Source organism: Lontra canadensis, unplaced genomic scaffold (genome assembly GCF_010015895.1).
Source record: "Lontra canadensis isolate GAN:19392208 unplaced genomic scaffold, GSC_riverotter_1.0 scaffold25, whole genome shotgun sequence".
Lineage (NCBI taxonomy): Eukaryota > Metazoa > Chordata > Mammalia > Carnivora > Mustelidae > Lontra > Lontra canadensis.
The window spans coordinates 16358956-16378133 of record NW_022631019.1 but is presented as its reverse complement, the minus strand read 5'-3'; the positions used below and the strand labels follow the sequence as shown (position 1 = coordinate 16378133).

Below are 19178 nucleotides of genomic sequence, written 5' to 3'. Positions count from 1 at the left end.
AGATTTGCTGAATTGTGGATGAGTAGGTCTTTCCTACTCGACCCCCAGAGAGTCCGGGATCCTGTGCAGACATTAGAATCACCCAACATTGGGCTGGGCCCGGCCCCCTTGGAAACTTACGTCCTGGTTGGTCATGTCCCAGTAGGGTCGCTCCCCGTAGGACATCACCTCCCACATGACGATACCATAGCTCCACACGTCACTGGCTGAGGTGAACTTCCGGTACTGGATGGCTTCTGGTGCTGTCCAGCGGATGGGGATTTTCCCACCCTGGGGAACAGAATGAGGAGGGTTAATGGGTGGGAGGCTGATCCGTCTGGCCTCTGTTCTCAGTACTACTCCTCGCCCTCAGCCCTGTGCTGTACCAATCCCATGAAGCACCTCATTCTTTCTCGAACTCACCGTGCTGCTTTGGGCCTTGGGAATTTGCACAGGCTGTTCCCCCCACCCCCCACGTGGAATGCCTCTTCTCACTCTGCCATCTGGAAACCTCTTCTCATCCTTTAAGTGTTTCTGAAAATCTTTCCCTACATCCCCAAGAGTTGCCCACTCTTTTTAATCCTGTGGCCTGTGTCTCTCCCTCCAGGAGGCACTTCTCCTACAGAGCAGTACTCAAATCATTTGCCTGCGTGCTTGGCTCTTCTTGTCCTCCATCTGAGCTCTTTGGGCAGGGGCCGGGTCTTATGCCCTTCTCTTTTGAACTCTTCAGCAGGAGAGAGTCCTGAACTTGGCATTGAGGTTCTCCAGGGTCAGCCCTGCCTGCCTTTCCCGCGTTACTGCCCACCACCTTCCCGCTTACAGTCTGTGTTCTAGTCTCATCTTGCCTTGAGAACGTGGCATCTGACCACCTTTCACTGGCCCTTCAGCTTCCAGCTCAGATATCACTGCCTCTCAGCAAGCCTTCCTCAGCCTCCCCAGACAGGTGCCCTGACTCATAGCTCTTTTTATTCCATGTTTCTCTGCACATCTGTGTCCCCGCACAGCATGTGAGTGCCAAGGGGGCAGAGACGGTGGTTTGTGTCTCTGTTTCCAGGGCCCAGCATGGTGCTTGGCACGAGCAGGAGTCGGTGAAAACATATCGCAGGGAGAGAGGGACACCTAAGCCCTCTTGCCCGGTACCACGCCCCCCCACCCCCCCGGAAAAGGCTCCCTGTTTCCATCTTACCAGCGCACTGGTGTACGTGGGGTCTGAGGTGTCATCCTCCAGAAAGCGTGAGAGCCCGAAGTCAGACACCTTGCAGACCAAGTTGCTGTTGACCAGGATGTTACGGGCGGCCAGGTCGCGGTGGACGTAGTTCATGTCTGCCAGGTACTTCATGCCGGCCGCGATCCCCCGCAGCATGCCCACCAGCTGGATGACTGTGAACTGCCCGTCGTTTTGCTTTGGGAGAAGTGGAGGAAACACACAGTGAGTGAAAGGGCGTGACTCAGAGCTCTGGATCATCCACACAACGGGAAACCAGAGCAGGATGCGCCGCCAGGGCTTCATTCTCCCTGTGGAAAGGATTCAGATGCTTAGAGAGGCCCATGAGAGTCCAGTTTCAGGGTGGAGAAAAGAACACAGGTTTTAGTTGACCCAGCTGATCTGACTCTGGGTCTGCCCTTTGCTGACCGAGCAACCTTGGACAAGTGACCTGACTTCTTGAGTCTGTTTTCCCATCTGGGTGTTAAATGGGGGTAAGTTACACCCACCTCCCAGGGCTGAGTTAAATGAGAAGGTGCATGGAAGGTGCCTGGCACCTACTAGATGCTCAGTAAATGTTTGCTAAATGGCAGCTAGTTTAGTAATAACATGCTTCTGTGCTCTTCATCCAGCTGATTGACTGTGATCTTCCGGCGTGGGGGCGGAGAGAGAGGGGTCTGGAAACTTTCCTTTCTTGACCTTAAGCTCCAGACTCCATCCCCCAGCACATATAGCTTTGGAGAAATCCAAAATCTGGTGAACCAGGTTCAAGAGACCTGGTTTCAGTCCTGGCTCTCACCTTGACCCTCTAGGTAAGCCCGGACAAACTCTACCTGTCTTTGAGTCTCTCTTTTCTCTTGTGCATAATGAGAAGGCTGGCTAAGAGCATAGACAGCAAGAGATATCAGTTGTGTGCCAACTCTAACTGACTGGTTGTAGTTTCCTAGAATGAAAAGGATTCTGAGATGGCTTCCTGGTTTCGTGGGACAGAGTTCTGGGATTGATTAGCAATGCCTGCCATGGGTAAGGGAATGGAAAGAGGCAGCATGAAGCCATTCCTGACTTAGATCTTTCCCAAGACCCCACCAGGCTTTGACGCCACGAAGCTATGTCCACCGCTCCTTTGCCTCCCCATCTGTGGGCCCCTGGTACTCTTGGTTTCCCCTACCCGGAGGAAGGAGTCCAGGGAGCCATTCTCCATGAACTCAGTGATGATCATCACAGGCGTGCTCTTGGTGACAACACCCTCCAGGTGGATGACGTTGGGGTGGTCGAACTGGCCCATGATGGAGGCCTCGCTCAGGAAGTCCCGGCGCTGCTTCTCAGTATAGCCTGACTTGAGCGTCTTGATGGCTACAAAGATCTCTCTCTTGCCCGGTAGTTTTAGGTGGCCACTGCATACCTCGCCAAACTCCCCTGGGACACATACACCAAGAGAGGCGGGATGTCACTTGCCAGGTGAAGCGCCACCTCCCACTCCTTGTAACCTCTACTCCTGGGTCCCGAAGGAGCTTCTTCTCCCCAGGGGTCAACTTATCCTCTTAGACAAAGAACCCCTTTGTAGAATTGGGGGCCCAGAAAGCTCCTAGCCACCACTGGGAGTAGAGTAAGCTCTTCACAGCTGTCCCGTGGTATTTAGCTGGGCATGGGGCAAGGCTGTAGGGGAACCTGGGAAGATGGAGAAAGGGACCTGGATGAATGGTGGGAAGGCCAAAGGACTAGACTGAGTCCAGAGAATGGGGTTCTAGACCTAGGTCAATCTCTGACATGATATGTAAGCTCCTTCCCAGCCCCATGCCTCAGTTTCCTCATAAGTTGATGAGGTGATTTTACTGGATGACCTTTGAGGACTTTTCTACCTTTGGTATTGTGAACCTCCATGTCTTAGAGGATCCTCTGAAGTTCCTGCCCCACATCCTACCCTCTGCCCCAAGAGTACTCCCCACTCATGGCTGAGGCCATGGTACCTGGGAGAGCCCCAGACACCTACCTGCTCCAATCACCTGCTCAATTTTGACACAGGAGATGTCAATTTCCTTGGCAAACTCCCGCACTGCCTCATTGGGGTCCTCATAGGTGAAAGGGTCGATGTAGATCTTCATGCCTGGGGTCACTGGGGGATAAGACCAGGCTTGGTCACATGCACAGACTCAAGATGTGGACAGATGGAAAGGTTAGCACTAGTCTCTCTGTGGAGGGAAATACACACCCGTGCAGCCCCATAAGAACTGGGCAACCCTTTGCAGGTCACTTGGCCTCTCTGGGCTTCAGTGAGCAGATGGGTATTGAGCTGAGTAGAAGGGTGAGAACAGAGAGCTTAGCAGGAGAACAAGTAGGTTCCAGCTCTTGTTCCAACTCTAAATGATTAGTAATGTCTTCCCGAAGGAGCTAAAGGACTGTCAGGATTGATTAGCAATGTCTGTTACAGGTGTGGGCATAAAAGGATAGATAGGTTTGTCACTCTTGTGTTAGAGAATTAATTGTGCAAAGCAAAGAAAGAGGAAGTCAAGAAGGAAGACAGAGAGATTTGGAACAGAAATACAGAAAGAGCAGGCAATAGCCCATATTCTTGGGTGTCTGCTACAGAGACTTCTCTGTCTTTTTAGGCCTAATTAAAGCATACTCTCCTTTAGGAAAATTCCTGGCTATCTCAGCTCTCCCAGGCAGGCCCCAGAGCCTGGATGGGCTGCCCATTCACCAGGGTCTGAGGACCCATGGTTTCTGGGGCCACTTCCCAAGTCCCTCACTAGCTAGGTCTTAAATCCTTCTAGATCTCAAATTCCCTGGTGATCAACATAAGGCAGGACATGTGGCAAATTAATTTGACTCTTGATTTGATGTACTTTTTTATTTGGTGCAGAAATTAAGGGTGCCAAACACCTAAGACTTGGATGCCAAACACCTAATTCTGACCCTAGCACTGAGCCAGCAAAACACTTGGAAGGAAGGGAAGGATGATCCATCCTACCTTCTCCCTCTGATGTAACTGGTCTTCTGCTGTCCAGGCCTCCCTCTGGCTTCCCCAGCTCCCTGCCCACATTCTCTTATTGCTCCAGGAGCCATGACTTTGGAGGCAGTAGCTCTAGGAGTAGGAAGCTGGAGTTCCTGGGCTTGACTGGAGTAAGGCTTAACTGATTGGTGAGTGGGGCCACCAACCCTGCTCAGCTGTGTGACCTTGGACATGTTAGGTGACCACTCTCAGAGTCTGTTTCAGACATTCCAAGAATCTAAGGTTGGAACCTTTAACACATGTGTTGGCAAACTGGCCCACTGACCATTTGCTAAATAAAGTTTTATTGGAACACAGCTGCCAGCATTCCTTTGCCTGTGGCTGCTTTCACACTCTGGCGACTGAATTGAATAGATACAATAGGACCATATGGCTATCAAAACTTAAAATATTTACTCTCTGGTCCTTTACAGAAAAGTCTGCCAACTGCCGTTCCGATACATTAGCTTTATTTTGGATTATTTATGTGGGTGTTTGTCTAGCCTATCATTTAATTTATTTATTTAAAAGGTTTTCTTTCTCTTCTCTTCTTTTCTTTTTTTAAAGATTTTATTTATTTATTTGACAGACAGAGAGATCACAAGCAGGCAGAGAGGCAGGCAAAGAGAGAGAGAAGGAAGCAGGTTCCCCACTGAGCAGAGAGCCCGATGCGGGGCTCAATCCCAGGACCCCGGGATCATGACCTGAGCCGAAGGCAGAGGCTTTAACCCACTGAGCCACCCAGGCGCCCCTAAAAGCTTTTATTTTTAAGTAATCTCCACTCCCAAGGTGGGGCTCGAACAAAGCTCTTCATGCAATAGACACTCAGTGTCTACAGAGCTGAGCAGAATCCAGGTGATTGAGATAAAAGAATGATTGCAGCTACCCCTGGTCGAGCCCTTGTGCCCAACACTGGGTCAGGCTCTCGGTATGCATTATCTCATCCGCACCCAACAACTCTTGGGGGAAGGGAATCATTATTCCCATTTCATGCATGGGGGAACGGCGGCTCAGAAAGTCTAAGTGATCTGCCCGAGGCCACACAGCTAGCAAATGGCACAGCCAGGACTTGAACCCAGGTCTGTCAGACTTGAGCCGAGGGCCATAGTGTTGATCATCAGACTCATGGCCTCCTGTGTGCGGTCCAACTAGATCTGGTCCAGGCCTCTTCCTCCCGGACTGTTCAGCCACGACTCCCAATCAGCACTCCCCAGAGCAGGGACATCAGTTCCTGGGAGAAGCTCCTTTTCCGGCTCAAATCAGGGCTCTGTGGGTCTCGGTGACTGACTTACAGCCTCCCTCCAATAGGACTGGGGGAAGCCCTTTCTGTCAGGCCAGCCGCAGAGGGAGGACAGGAATGGGTCAGCCCCAGGAGCCCCAGGAGCTGAGGACAAGTGCAGCAGGAGCTCAAAGCTGACTCGGGCACTGCCAACTGCTCAGATGCCGTCCCCGACCCTTGGCCAGGAGGGCTCTCCATTGCTTGCAAGAGTAAGGCAAGTGCCTTCACCTGGCATTCCAAGCCCTCTGTGCTGGGCCCCAGCTATAGGTCCCTGCCCCTCTGTATGCCACCAAAAAGAATTATTTGTCCAGAGATCCCAGACACACCTTATAATTTCTGGCCTTTGTGCTTTGTTCATGGGGTTACCTCCACCTGTAATACCCTTCTCTTCCTCTTTGTGTCCAGATCAAATGTCAGCTCCTCTGTGAAACCTGCCTGGATCCTTACAGTGGAGATCCATGCTCTCTCTTTAGGCTCTGAAGCCCTGTCTCTGCAGCCCCTTGTATGGCTCTGACATCTGTATGGCTCTCCTACCTTGTACTAAGTCTTCCATACGCATGCCCACAGCCTCCTGGCTCCCCTTTCTGGACCACTCTGCTGCCTGTGCGGACTTACTTTCCACTCTCTCCCTCAGGGGGACAGAGGCCACGTCTGTCTAGTTCATGCTAAATCCTAGAACCTGGCACATAGAGGGTGCACATGAAATGCTTATTGAAAGAGTAATAGCATTGCCTACCGGACTGTCCTCTTTTTCTCTTTCCTCCCCTTTGGGGTCATGGATGGCTTTGAGAATTTGACAGAAGCTATGAATCTGCTCCTTGAAAATTATTCACGTGTATGTCACACTCCTAGATTCAGCATATAATTTTGGAATGTTCATGGGCCCTTGAAGCTCTTGGGGGTCTGTGAACCCCAAGTTATGAGCCCTTGCTCTAGAATGTTTTCTCTGGAGTATGTGTGTGAAGGTGGTTATTTAGTAGATGCTTAATAAACACTGATTGGATGTATGGCTCTGAGCTGTCCCTGCTTCTGTGACCCTCTGGTTTCATCTCACCGTTCTTATCACAATCTGCTCACAATTCCTTGTGGGTTTGCCAGGCCCCAGGCCCTGGTCTGGGTACTTTATAGATACCTATCCAATTAACCCTCCCGACAACCCTACCTGGGAAATGCTATTATTAGGCTGAGCCTTATGAAATTGTTAGTATTTGACTGCTGCTGACCTACAAAGCAGGAAATTTCATTTGGCCCAACCTAATATTATCCCCATTGTTTGGATGAGCACACTGTGGAATAAGAAAGGTTGGATGACCTGCCCAAGATGACAAGGACAGAGCTGATAAGTGGCAGACGTGGGGTCTGAATTCAGGTTGTGTGGCTGTGAGTCTACACTTTCAGCCCCCAGGCTACGGTTTTCTTCTGGATGCCTTCCCATCCTGTGTCCTGGAATGGAAGGGGACACAGGACATGTCATGGACATGGAATGGAAGGGAATCTCAAGGCCCAGCTCCCAGGACGGGATATTTGCTGCACTGAAGCTGGCTGAGGATCTCTGCAGTCCAAGTCTCCAGAAAATACTGGGCTGTTGTTTGGATGACTTACGACTGTCAGGGCCACTACGTGCTGTCCTGAACCCAGAGGGGAAATTCAGGATGAAGGAGGGAGGAGGAACCAGACATTCAGAGATCTGGTTTGAGTTCTGGATCTGCCGGTAATAATAATCACAAATAAGCTGCTTTATGCATTTGAACTGAGGATCAGTTTAATGATGTTATGAACTTGAACTGAGTTTATGAGTTTGAACTGAGGATCAACCGCACTATTGATACAGCTGTGTGCCCTTGGGGAAATTACTGAACCTCTCTGTGCTTCACTTTTTTCATATCTACAATGGAGCCAATAAACAGTACCTAATTCATAAGGGGACTGTAAGGATTAAATGAGAATCTTTTTAAAGGGCTTAGTATAGTAGTCGGGGGATAGAAAACACTGAATAATTGTTACCAGCTATAGAGAAGAGTTGGCTATTTTTAAATATTTTTAGGAAGCACTTTCATATCCATTAATTCATTTAATCCTCACAATTCTGTGAAAGAAGCATCATTCTGGCTACTTCCCACGTAAAGACACCAAGGTTCAGAGAGGCTCGATGACTTCCGCAAGGTCACAGAGCGGGCCATTGGTGGAGCAGGGATGAGAAACCAGGTTGGGCTCTCTGGACCCCATCCAGTAATCACAGATCTTGGTCCTCATTCAGCACCTGCTGAACGACGGCACATGTGAGCCAGTGAGGGTGACTTAAGTCAGTCCCACGCATCTCCAGGCCTCAGCTTCTTCCTGGGTCCTGGCCACACAGGGTTGCTAGTGGGTGTTGGGCTACAGGGCCGGCCGTGCAACCAAAGCCCTTCTTTAGATGGAGGGCGTAGGAGCTGAGCCTTAGAATGTGTTCATCCATGAACAAATCCTGGGCTCTATTTTAAAAATAAATCCCTGCTGTCCCCTGTTTCCTTGTTGGTGACTCACACGCTCAACAGTGATGTTCCCACATGGCTCCAGGTGACAGAGCATGTGAGCCCCCCTTATTCCAGCTTAGCCAGGTGTGGGCAACATGGCGTGGCAAGGAGTGTGGACCTCGGCTCTGGCCCTGAGATGCTGTGTGACCTCTATGGGTCTTGGTTCCCTCGTACTCAATCATATAACAAGGATAATTTAAGGATTAAATGAACAAATGCACGTAAAGCATTTAAACAGGTCTGGGCAATAGAGTATACTCGGTACAGTCAGCCTCTATCTATAACCATGATTTCATTACTTGGGGAATAGAAGGGGGTGATGTAATTTATGACTTTTACGTTTAGAGTACAGGTAATTTTTTAAATTTCAGTGGAGTTAAATTATTCCGCCTTTTTCTTGTGAGCTTTCCACTGCTTTTAGGCTTAGAATATCAGTGACATAGTTACCTAAATTGTCTTCTGGAAATTTTTAATGGTTTAATGATTTTTTACATTTATGTCTAAAATGATTTTTTAAGCTCAGGAACTTTTACTTCAATTTGGCTGTTAACCCAGAGACTTGATATTTAGAACTCCTTGACTCTGCTCTCTCCTGCACACCCCACATCCAATCCTGCAGCAAATCTAGTATTTTCAGAACATGCCAGAATCGAGAATCTTCCCTGGGTGATGCCAACAGCCACCTCACAGGTCTCCCTGCTTCTGTCCTACTGGGCACCCTGCAGCCCTGTCACTCCACTTGCCCCTCAGCAGCCAGAGAAGTCCTGTCAAAACTGTAACTCAGACCATGTCAGTCTTTGGTTCAGACCCTTCTAGAGGCCCTGCAATGGCTGACAAGGATCTGCACGCTGGGGTCCCTCCTGCCTTCTCATTCTGCTCCAGTCACATGAGCCTCCTGGCTGTTCCTAAAACCTGCCAGGCACACTTCAGCCTCAGGGCCTTTGCACTGGCTCTTCCTTCTGCCTGGGAGGCTCTTCCCTCAGGTCTGTCCATGCAGCTCGTTCATGTCTCTGCTCAACTGAAACCCTCTCAGTGAGGCCAACCCCAACAGTCCTATCTGAATAAGCAATTCTATTGACCTGAACTTGTAATTCTCAACCTGTCACCCTGTTCTACTTTGCCTTTTGCCATAGTGCTTTTATCTTCTAGCAGACCATGTGCTTTTCTCAGTGACTACATGTATTTCTTTTGGTCCCCGTCCCTCCCATCAGAATCTAAGTTCTGCAAGGCTGGGGATATGTTGTTTGCTAACTTGTGTATCCCCAGCTACCTAAAACAGAGCCTGGCATACACAGTAGGTCACAAAGGCTGTGTGACATGTGAAGGGTTACGCTGATGGCCTGTCTTACCCAGTGGCATCTCAGAAGCTGTACCCCACTGAGTACAGTTTGAGAAGCTATATGGGACCCATGTGGAATTCTTGCCTCTGTGTGAGTGGAAGTGAGCATGAAGCTTCTCCCCGCCCCCGCCCCCACCGGCCTGCCCTATGTTGGTCTTCAAGGGTAAAATTGAGAGGAATCTATGTTCTGTTTCTGTCTCTGCTGGGCCCCTTGAGAGGGGCCGTCTGCTCTGGGTGTGTGGCACCTGTGTAACCCCAGCCCTGGCCTGAGATGGGATGGGACACTGGGGAGGCCCTCGGTAGAGGGCAGTGGTTATCAGAGGGATCACTAGGAAATAGCGACAGGGCCCGCCACCTCTCGGGCCAGAGCCTGGGGTCCTCAGCATCTCATGCAACTCGTGGATTTATTGTATAAACAGGGACCTACTGTGTGCTAAGTGCAGGGCAGCGCGCTGGCGTTCAGGGGCACTGGTGAGTGTCAGTGTCTTGGGAGCTCCCACCAAAATGTTGGGGAGACAAGGACATGGCCATCATGATGCAGCCAGGTAAGGGGGAGCTGTGCAAGCACAGACCGGGCCCTGAAGTCAGGGTGGAGTGGGGGTCAGGGGAGGCTGCTCAGAGCGGTTTGTATATGCGGCGGCTGAGGCTGAGGGAGACGGAGATTCATGCGGGTAAAGAGAAGGCAGGCAGAGGGGACGGCAGGTGCAGAGGCCAAGAGGGGAGAGTGAGCTTGTCCCATTCCGGGAATAGCTCAACATTCAGTCTGGCTGCAGCAAGGTGGGAGGCAGTGGCAGGAGGCTGGAGAGGTTGCTGGGGAACCGACTAGCAAAGGGTTCAAGGGTGCCGGCCCCACTGGGCGTACGTACTGTGGCCACTGGTGTAGTGCTGCAGCTTGTCCGTGTACTCCGAGTCAGCACGCTCAAACCCCCGTCTTCTGGAACAAGAGCAAAGGGCTGGAGCCACCTGCAAGCCCCCGGGGAGCTGGGAGCCACAGTAGGTGATAGGGAGAGGGAGGGCAGGCCCTCAAAACCACACCCCTGCCAGAGGGCTCCCTGTCAGTCCCTGGCCTAGAAGCCTCACCCTTCCTGGACACTCCCCACCATCCCTTCCCACCTCTCCCACCTCAAGTCCAGGCTCATTATTTCCGCATCCCCTCTCCGGCCAAACCCCTTTCACAGTCATCTCCCATGGCCCCGGAAATCCCAGGGGCTTCTGTCCATCTGAACTTATGGCCCTGTCTGTTCTACAGCGGGAATCTAAGGAAGAAGAACATTCCTTCACACTGAAGAGTTAGTGTCTCTATGTGCCACCTCCATGAATAATGGACTTGTCGAGGCAACTCTAGCCCGAAGGGATGGACTGTAGCGAATGGTGGACATTTAGGTAGGAGGCCTTCCCGGGCCTCTCCCTGGCCCTGGGAATGATGGGAATATCCCTTTGGCTCACAGACACTGTTCAGGATTGGTTGACTGGATGGACAGCTGGGCCTGGATAGGGCTGGGGGCACCCACCCACCTGTTGCACACGATGGCAATGACGACCACAGCGATGAGGAAGACCAGGCCAGCCGCTGAAGAGCCGATGATGAGTGGCAGCTTCTCCTGGATGCTGGTCTGGTACTCGGCTGGGGGAGAAAGCATGTGGAGTGTTGTCAGCCTGGCTCTGGGAGTCCTAATGCCTCCCACCCTGCGAGGTCTCCTGGGATCCCCAGACTCTGTTCCTGCTCCTGAGACAGCACCTGTCCCATGCCCAGACGGAGAACGTGCCAGTACTCACTCACACATAACCTTGGACGAGTCTGTGGACTGAGCCAACCCTTAGTTTCTCATCTATAAAATGGGCATCATACCTCGATGTTGCTATGAAAATCAATAATAATAAGAAGCTGACATACAGAGAGGCAGCTGGAAGCCCAGACTCTTAGGCCAGACTCCTTAGGTTTGAGTCCTGGCAGTGTCTTCCTGCCTGGGACCTCTGGTAAAGTGACTTACCTCTCTGTGGCTTAGTTTCCTCATCTGTAGAGTGGGGACAATAGTCCCCATCTCAGAGGGCTGCTGTGTAGAGCACTCAGAAGGACAGGTAGTAGAATAGTAACTGCTCAGTAAATATGAATTATTACTGTTAGTGAGTGTTTTATTTTTGGGTCACTGTGCTAAGTATGTTATGTGTCTTGTTTGATTTTCAGAATCCTCCTATAATTCAGTGCCTATGATCCCCCCACATATAGATGAGGGCACTGAGGCTTAGCAATGCCATGACTGGCTTGGGGGTCACACAGTTAGGAAGTGGCCAAAGCCAGCATGTGAACCCAGGTTTGTGTCCGGGCTTAAAAGAGATAATGCATAAAATGCCCCCAGCCTTGGCTCGGCTCTTGGAAACCACTTAGCACATCTTTGATGCCATCAAGACCATCATTGTTTTTAGTGTAATTATTATTACTTCTCATTTGCTTCCATGACCAGACAAGAGCTTGTTGAAATCAGGGACCAGGTAAATTCCGGGTCCTCAGCACCAGCGTGCATTGCTGAGTTAATAAAGGGTCTTGCGACAGTCCCCCATGCCCCAGGTCGATGACACTCATCCAACATGCAAGAGGGCCTAGAAAGGTAAAGATGCTGGTCACAAGGGGGTGGGGCTTTACAGAGGAGGTAGCTTTAGTGTCCTGGCTAAGACCGTTAGCCTTAGGGAGGATGTTTGTGTTAAGACAAGAACTCATGCGTCTCCAAACCTCTGAGATGCTCAGCTAGGCAAAAGCCAAGGCCCATGACCAGTGGTTAAAGCAGATGCTAAGAGGGGACGCTGGAGTCTGGTCATAAGTAAAGCTATTCTGGAGCTTGGCTGGTTGGTGAAAGGGCTACCAGACTCACGGGAACAACTGTGGCCTTAACTCTGTGTGAGACCTCGTGCCAACTCTGGGCCAGGTTCTAATGGTTCAGCCCCCATCTTTACATTAGTTTGACGATGATGATCATGATAATGAGATAGCTGTCACCATCCCCATGTATAGATGAGAAAACCGAGACTCAGAGCTGCTCATGGCCACACAGGGCTGAATGAGCACTGTAATTTCTATCTGTCCATCTGTCCATTCTCTTAATTCTGCTGTTCCTCAAAGATTATTAGAGCAGGAAGTGTACTGAAAGACTGTGGGGTCCCAGACTGGGAGACACATAGCACATGGGCTGCCACCTCCCCTTCTCTTGCCCAGGGCAGACATCACTAATCCATCCCAGCATTTCTTCCTGCCGAACTTCAGGACTCATCTCAACCCAACTACAAGTCATTGGAACAGCGCACGGATAAACGCAGTGTGCTCTCAAAGACCGAATATGATGCTTTCATTTTGTAGATGAGAAAAATTTGGACCAGGGAAGGGAAGTGACTTGCTCAGAGTGTCTCCGCAAGTTAGGGTGGAGCTCCTGACAGTCCCGCGAGGGGAAGCCGCCTGGCTGACGGGAGAGCAATGGGGGAGTCCACGTGTTTTCCAGCCACAGACATGGGGCCTCTCTGGGTGGCTCGTTCCCGACCAGCAGGGAAAGGCTGACATCTAGAAGAGGGGACACCTTCTCTAATTTGTCCAAAGGCACTTGGAAAGAATGGGGGCCTTCTGGTTTATTCTGTTGGCGGAGCCAGTGGCCTCCTCTTGCCCTCTGGATGTTGCTCACCTTCTGTCATGGTCTGGAAGTACATCTTGCCGCTGTAGCGCCCGTAGCCCGCCACGGTGCGTGCCCGCACCTGGAAGACATAGATGGCGCCGGCTTTGAGGCCCTGCACAGTGACCGTGTTGGTGGGGCTTTTTATGGCTGTGGCGTTGTACTCACTGAGCTCCTGCCGAGGAACAGAGAAGACTGTTAGCAAGCTTGTTGCCCACTCCTGCCACTTGGGGCAACTTTGGCCACTGGATAAACATCTGTGGTTCCCGATTTTTCACGTCCTCCCTGTCACAGAATTCCACACCCATACTTTTTGCATGTGACTTCCCAGGACCTCCCACAAAAGAAGGCAGAGTATATTTCTCCACTTTGTGGATGCCGAATTTATCCATGTGTCTTGCTTTGGCTCTTGGAACGTTCTAGAGGACATGATGCAAGTGGAAGCTTTACTTGTGTTTGTTGAGTTGGCTTGGCCTCTTGTGCTCCTGCCTTCAGCCATGATGGGGCTGAGCATGGGGTAACAGCTGGTTCCGGAATGAGAAACATGTAGGAAAGACCTTGACCTAACTCCTAGGCCACTTCAGCTGACCCACAGACTCCAACCAATGAGCAAGAAAATAGGTGCTTGGAACCCATTGTATTTTGGGGACTATTTATCTTGCAGCACCATCCTCGCTGATAGCTGACTAGTACACACATGCCCAGCGGCCACTGTGTGCAGACCCTGAGGTCTAGGCTGTGAGTTCCCGGAGACCTTACCTGCTTCTTCGTCCTCCTCCCTGCCCCACGCCTTGATAGCTTACGTGGAAGGACCCTTGTTCGGCTACAGCACACTTGAGTGTGGCAAGAATTAAGGCCCAGATGGGGGAAATGAAGCTCAAGGTCATGTATGAGCCAGTGGCTGCTTTGGGACTCAAAACCAGGCTCCTATAGGGAGCTACCTTTAACGTCCAAGGCTTGAATACCCAAGACCCGATGTTCCCTCCTTTGAGGGCTGCAGAATTCCAGTTCTGCCTTGCGGACCACCCAGGGTGACCCAAGGAGTACGGGACAAGACAAATTGAGCCACTGCTGTGGGAATGGAGCTGTTTGAATTGGGAGGAAGGTGCCTACCAGTCTGTATGACGCTCGTGCAGACAGCTGTCCGCTACCCACCCCCAAACCTTCCCCAGACACCCTCTTTGCACGAGGCCCTGGGGACTCCCAGGGACCAAGGCACGGGTGCTGGATTCAGAGAGCTCAGTTCAGAAAAACAAACAGCGTGGAGCCTTCAGCCCTTGGAGGATCACGAACGCCTCTAAAAAGCTGATGAAAGCTATGAGCCTCTGTGTAGAAAAATGCACACCTGATTGTGCATGCCAGTCACGTGCATGTGCGCTGCACGGAGCCCTTGAGAACTCTCTCAAAACAATTAAATTCAGGGTGCGTCATGTCATGACAAGCACCAGAGCCTAGAGGTTAAGATCACAAGTTGGAGCCAGACTGCCTGGGTTCAAGGCCTGACTCTCCTACTTATTACCTTCGTGACCTTGGCAAGTTTCTTAACCTCTCTTTGCCTCCTTTTCATCATCTGTAAAATGGGGACAAGAATGGTCACAGCCATCTCAACGAAATGCATTACTGTGAATAAAGCACTGATACTGGTACGGTAAGCAGAGTGTGCGCGGGGGCATATGTCCTCGCCTGTGGGGGCCCATCAGGTGAAGTCAAGCAACGTTCTCTGCAGGGTGGGGTTGTGCAGTGGAATTCTGAAGAACAAACAGTAGTCACCCAGGTCAAAAAGGGGGAGGGCATGCTTGGCAAGGAGTCCCAGGTGTGAAGGCAAGGAGGTGAGAAAACTTGGGACATGGGGGCTAGAGAAGGGGCTCACCTGTGAGTGCTTCCTCCCCACCCCCTCACACCTCCCGGGGAGCAGCAGCACTTAGGAAATGTCTCTTCTTGAGCCAGCTCATCTGCCTCCTCCTCCAGGAAGCCTACTTGACCTCTCAGCCAGATATGCCTTTCCCCCTCTGAGCCCTGGAGCACTTGCTTGGATGCCCCAGGATGGGGTTTCTGCTATGTCCCCTCATCCTAGGCACAGGCTGATCACACAACCTTGACCATAAACTCTTGAAGGGAGTGGCTGTGTTTTATTCCCCTGTATTAAGCACAGAGGCTTACACACAGAGACCTGCCCCAAAGCCCACAGTGTAAAGGCTGTACTCCTCAGTTTGGCATTCCAGACCCTTCACGACTCGCCCTTTGCCAGTCTTGCCTGCCACATCCCCAGAGTCCTCCAGGCTCTAGTCATATCCAAAGGTTTCTCCTCCCTTTCTTGGTGGGGCTGCCAGATTTAGCAAATAAAAATGCAGGATGCTCAGTTAAATCTGAATTTCAGATAAACAATGAATAATTCTTTTGTGTAAGTTTTTCCCATGCAATATTTAAACACAATTATACTAAGAAATTATTTTTTAAAAATTTAAATGTAACTGGTGTCCTATATTTTATTTGGCAACCTTACCTTCCCTGGACACTCTGAGCCTTGGCAAGTGCTGTTTCCCCTATCGGAAATACCCTTTTCCCATCTGCCTGTTCATCAAGACTTAGTACGAGGACCACCTTTGCTGGGGAAATTTCTCAGATGTCCCAGAAAGAGTTGCAATTCCATTGTCTCCTTTCCCACCTGTTGTTCTGATATGCATGTGTTTTCTCCAAGGACTATGGGTTTCCCGAAGGCAGAGATCTTGTCTCATTTATCTCGGGGCCTGCAGGCTCAGCACACAGTAAGTGCTCACTAACTACCGTGGGTAACAAATGAATGAACATTGTAGACTATTAAAAAAAAAAAAAAAAGGTCTATGAATGCAGGTTGCAGTACCAGGATTGTCCACTAGGTGCCGCCAGCCAACATGGCATCCGCTCTGGTTTGAAAAGGGGATGGATTCTGCAGACTGCGTGGGTGGGGGTCCACTTAGAGAAGGAGGAAGTTTTAAGTTCCTGATTATAGGATGGAGATGGGAGGTAATGCCAGTGGCATAGGCGCCTCAGAATAATGAGGAAAGAACCTCATGGATTGCTTCTCTAAAGCAGGAAACAGCACAGAGCAGGGGATTGGAAGTCCTTTCAAATGTCAATTCTTCCCCTTACTTGCATTGTGATTTTGGGAAAGACCCTTCACTCCCCTGGGCCTCTGTTTTCCACTACAGAAAAGGAACAATAAATGCCAACCTCTCAGGGTTGTTGTGATCAGGTAGTATCTGGCCCAAAGCAGCTGCCTGAAAGACCTTAGTTCTTCTCCCCCTGGGGCTGGAGTACCTTTTCTGAATAAGGACTAAGCATCAACAAGTTAGGGGAAGAAATTTAGTATTAAATCCACTAGTCCTGGAGCACCTGGGTGGCTAGGTCGGTGAAGTGTAGAACTCTTGATTTTGGCTCAGGTCCCGATCTCAGGGTCATGAATGGAGCCCCACGTCGGGCTCCACACTCAGCACGGGGTCTGCTGGAGAATCCCTCTCCCTCCCCCTCCTCTCCCCCATCACTTACTCACACTCTCTAAGTAAATAGATAAATAAAATCTTAAAAAAAAAAAAAAAAGAAAAGAAATCCACTAGTCCTTAGTTTGAATCCTTATCTGGAGACTACAGGCCGGTGAGGCACTGGGTACATTTCTTAAGCCCTCTGAGCCTCGGTCTTCTCGTCTTGAAAGTGGGATAACACCACCATATGCCACACAGAATGGGTGTGGAGATTCAATTGGAAAAAAATGGGTAAATCTTTTAGCATAGTCTCCGGCGCACATAAGGACTTAATAAATATTGGCTCTCGCCCTTGTTCTTATCAGCACAGTGACAGGATAAGCCTTCACCAGTGTTCATGAAATGGATGAATGAATACAAAAGTGAGCGAGTGTGGGAACAAGTCTGTCCACGTCCACACTGGACAACTGTCCACATTGCTCCACATACCCTGGACCACAAGGTAGCCTGGGCCTTCATAGCTCATCTCCACTGACCTCAACCTTCCTTCCCTTCTGCTCTGCCAAGGAGAGATTTCTGTTGAATACACATGAATCGAGGAGGTCTACAGGGGCCCAAGTGCCATAGGTGGCCCCACAAAGGAATCTTCTCCTGGAGTGCTGGTGGAGCCAAAGCGAGCATGAACCTGTGTGCTCTGGGACAGCTGCCCAAGGAGGCCACCTCCCCCAGGACGCCGGAGCTGATGGAAACCGCCAGCACCAGGCTGGCCAACACTATTCGTCAGCCACATCCAGAAGCCTTCCAGCAAAGTGGTTTTTAGCTCCGGGCTCCAGGCAGGCTGGGAAATCCCCAGTGGAGCTGGGGCAAGGCCAAACAGAGAGCCTGCTCCAAAAAGAGCCCTTTCTGAAGAAGGAAAGGAGGAGTGGGAAAGAGGGTGGGGGCAGGGCCCGCACGGGACTGCAGGGCTCGCTGCCTAACTTCCCTACCTGGGAAGATCTGCAGCCTTCATTAAGGAAATCAATTGCAGGCACCAAGAGGATTCCAAAGTGTTAGGGAAGAGCTGGCTGTGGACTTGTCAGAAATCCATCCTACATTCTAGCTCTCCCTCCCTGATGGAAGGAAGCCTGAGAAGCTGGGGGTCGAGACTGTTCCTCTCCCTGCGAGGCCATCTCCTCCGACACCGGCCATCACTCCTTTTTCTTTCTCTCCTTAGACCTGCTATCCTCCTGATTTGGTCCATCTATTTCCGTTTTATCTCTGCACACCCTCCTCTCTGTTCTTGGCTCTACCTTTCCACCCCTGGTGACCACCGCAGGTGCATCTCCACGTCACAAACCCACAATGGCCCCAGGAAAAGGCCCCACCATCCACTGGGAGTTGTCCTTCACACTCCCCTGGTCCCCTGAGTTTCAGAATACCGTCCAAATCTGCCAGCTTCTCACCTCTCTGCTGCCAGGCCCTAGTCCACGCCACCATTGTTTCTCACTTGGTGTCCCGTGAGAGCCCTCTAAAGGGTTTGTGTCCCCAGGAACCCCTTCCAGTCTGTTCTCCACACAGCAAGCTACAGGGATCTTTAACATAATCAAAGTCAGATCACATCATTCCAGAACCTTCCAATGGCTTCCTGGAGTACTTTAAATTGAATCCAGACTCCAAAGGCATGGAAGGCCCACCACAACCCAGCCCTGTCTCCCTCTCCAACTCCTTCCCTACTAATCTCGTTCTTGTTCATGTTGCTCCTCCACACTTGCCTTCTCCTGCCCCAGGGCCTTTGCATGTGCTGTTCCTGCTGTCTGGAATAACTGTTCTCAACACGTGTCTGTCTGGTGAACTCCTAGCATCTTTCAAGGCTCAGCGCAAATGTCACTGAAATGAAGATATCCTCTCACTTATACCCAGATCATGGGCCCTGTCTTGGTGCCCCTAAGGACCTTTGCTGGCCCTTCTGTAGCTGTGTCACAACTGGTCACATGGCTATTTATGTCTGGATCTGTCTTTTCCCCAGCACTATGAAGGCCCTGAGGCCTCTGAGATCTCTGGCTAATCACACTGTTTCCAGTATCTAGCCCAGGTTCCACCCAAAGTTGGTGCCAGTGAATACTGAATGAACCAGTGTCCATGTCCCACTGGCAAGGGCCAAGCTGCCCCTCACTGCACCCCAGGCCCTGGGAGGAGGGGCTGACCAAGTAGGGCCATGTTTCACCATAGCCATACTTCGGGCCTGTCCCTCTCTCACCATTTGTACCTAAGACTCTCCTTCAGATCCTGATCTTTTCCACCTTTCAATGGTCATTCCAGAAGCATTCCTGAGAGAAAACCAGAAGGCAGGAGAGCCAGGCGAAGAGCAAGGACATAGGCCCAAATCCGTGCTCCGCTACTTAGCAGCTGGGTGCTCTTGGACAAGTCGCACAAATTCTCTGTGCCTCAGTTTCCCCTCCCGTTCAAGGGGATGAATGGCACTGCTGTGAGAGGAATGACAGGATGGAGGCGGAGTGTGCTCAGGATGTGCGAGCTGGGGGTGGCCGCAGCTTCTGCAGGCAGGGCCTGCGGGTCCTGCCACCACATCAGATGCCTGGGGATGCCAGTCCGCAACAGAAAGTAGGGCAGAGTGGCCTCCTGGTTCACACCTGCAGCAGCCTCCCCGGCCCCTCCCATCTTGGTAGGAAATGGGTCGGAGGCAGGACCCGCGCCGGGATTCCTCATTTCCTCTCTAGTCTTTGGGGACAAACACATTCAGTTTCGTTTAATCATAAAGCTTCTTAAT

The 19178-nt window shown here is 51.0% G+C and overlaps 1 protein-coding gene across 3 annotated transcripts in view; it reads right to left on the bottom strand.

The window, feature by feature from the left end:
• The window catches only part of EPHB2 (EPH receptor B2), a 182605-nt gene that overhangs the window by 4428 nt on the left and 158999 nt on the right, over positions 1 to 19178 (bottom strand). Inside the window, exons 7-13 of one of the 3 annotated variants that reach the window (XM_032863703.1) lie at positions 12969 to 13038; positions 10819 to 10927; positions 10170 to 10237; positions 3174 to 3296; positions 2352 to 2599; positions 1166 to 1381; positions 121 to 270 (exon numbers count right to left, since the gene is read on the bottom strand). In XM_032863703.1, the coding sequence (XP_032719594.1) occupies positions 121 to 270; positions 1166 to 1381; positions 2352 to 2599; positions 3174 to 3296; positions 10170 to 10237; positions 10819 to 10927; positions 12969 to 13038 (984 nt within the window). Of the gene's footprint in view, positions 1 to 120; positions 271 to 1165; positions 1382 to 2351; positions 2600 to 3173; positions 3297 to 10169; positions 10238 to 10818; positions 10928 to 12968; positions 13132 to 19178 lie in introns of all 3 variants that reach the window. The other 2 variants (XM_032863701.1, XM_032863702.1) reach the window with 2 other exon arrangements.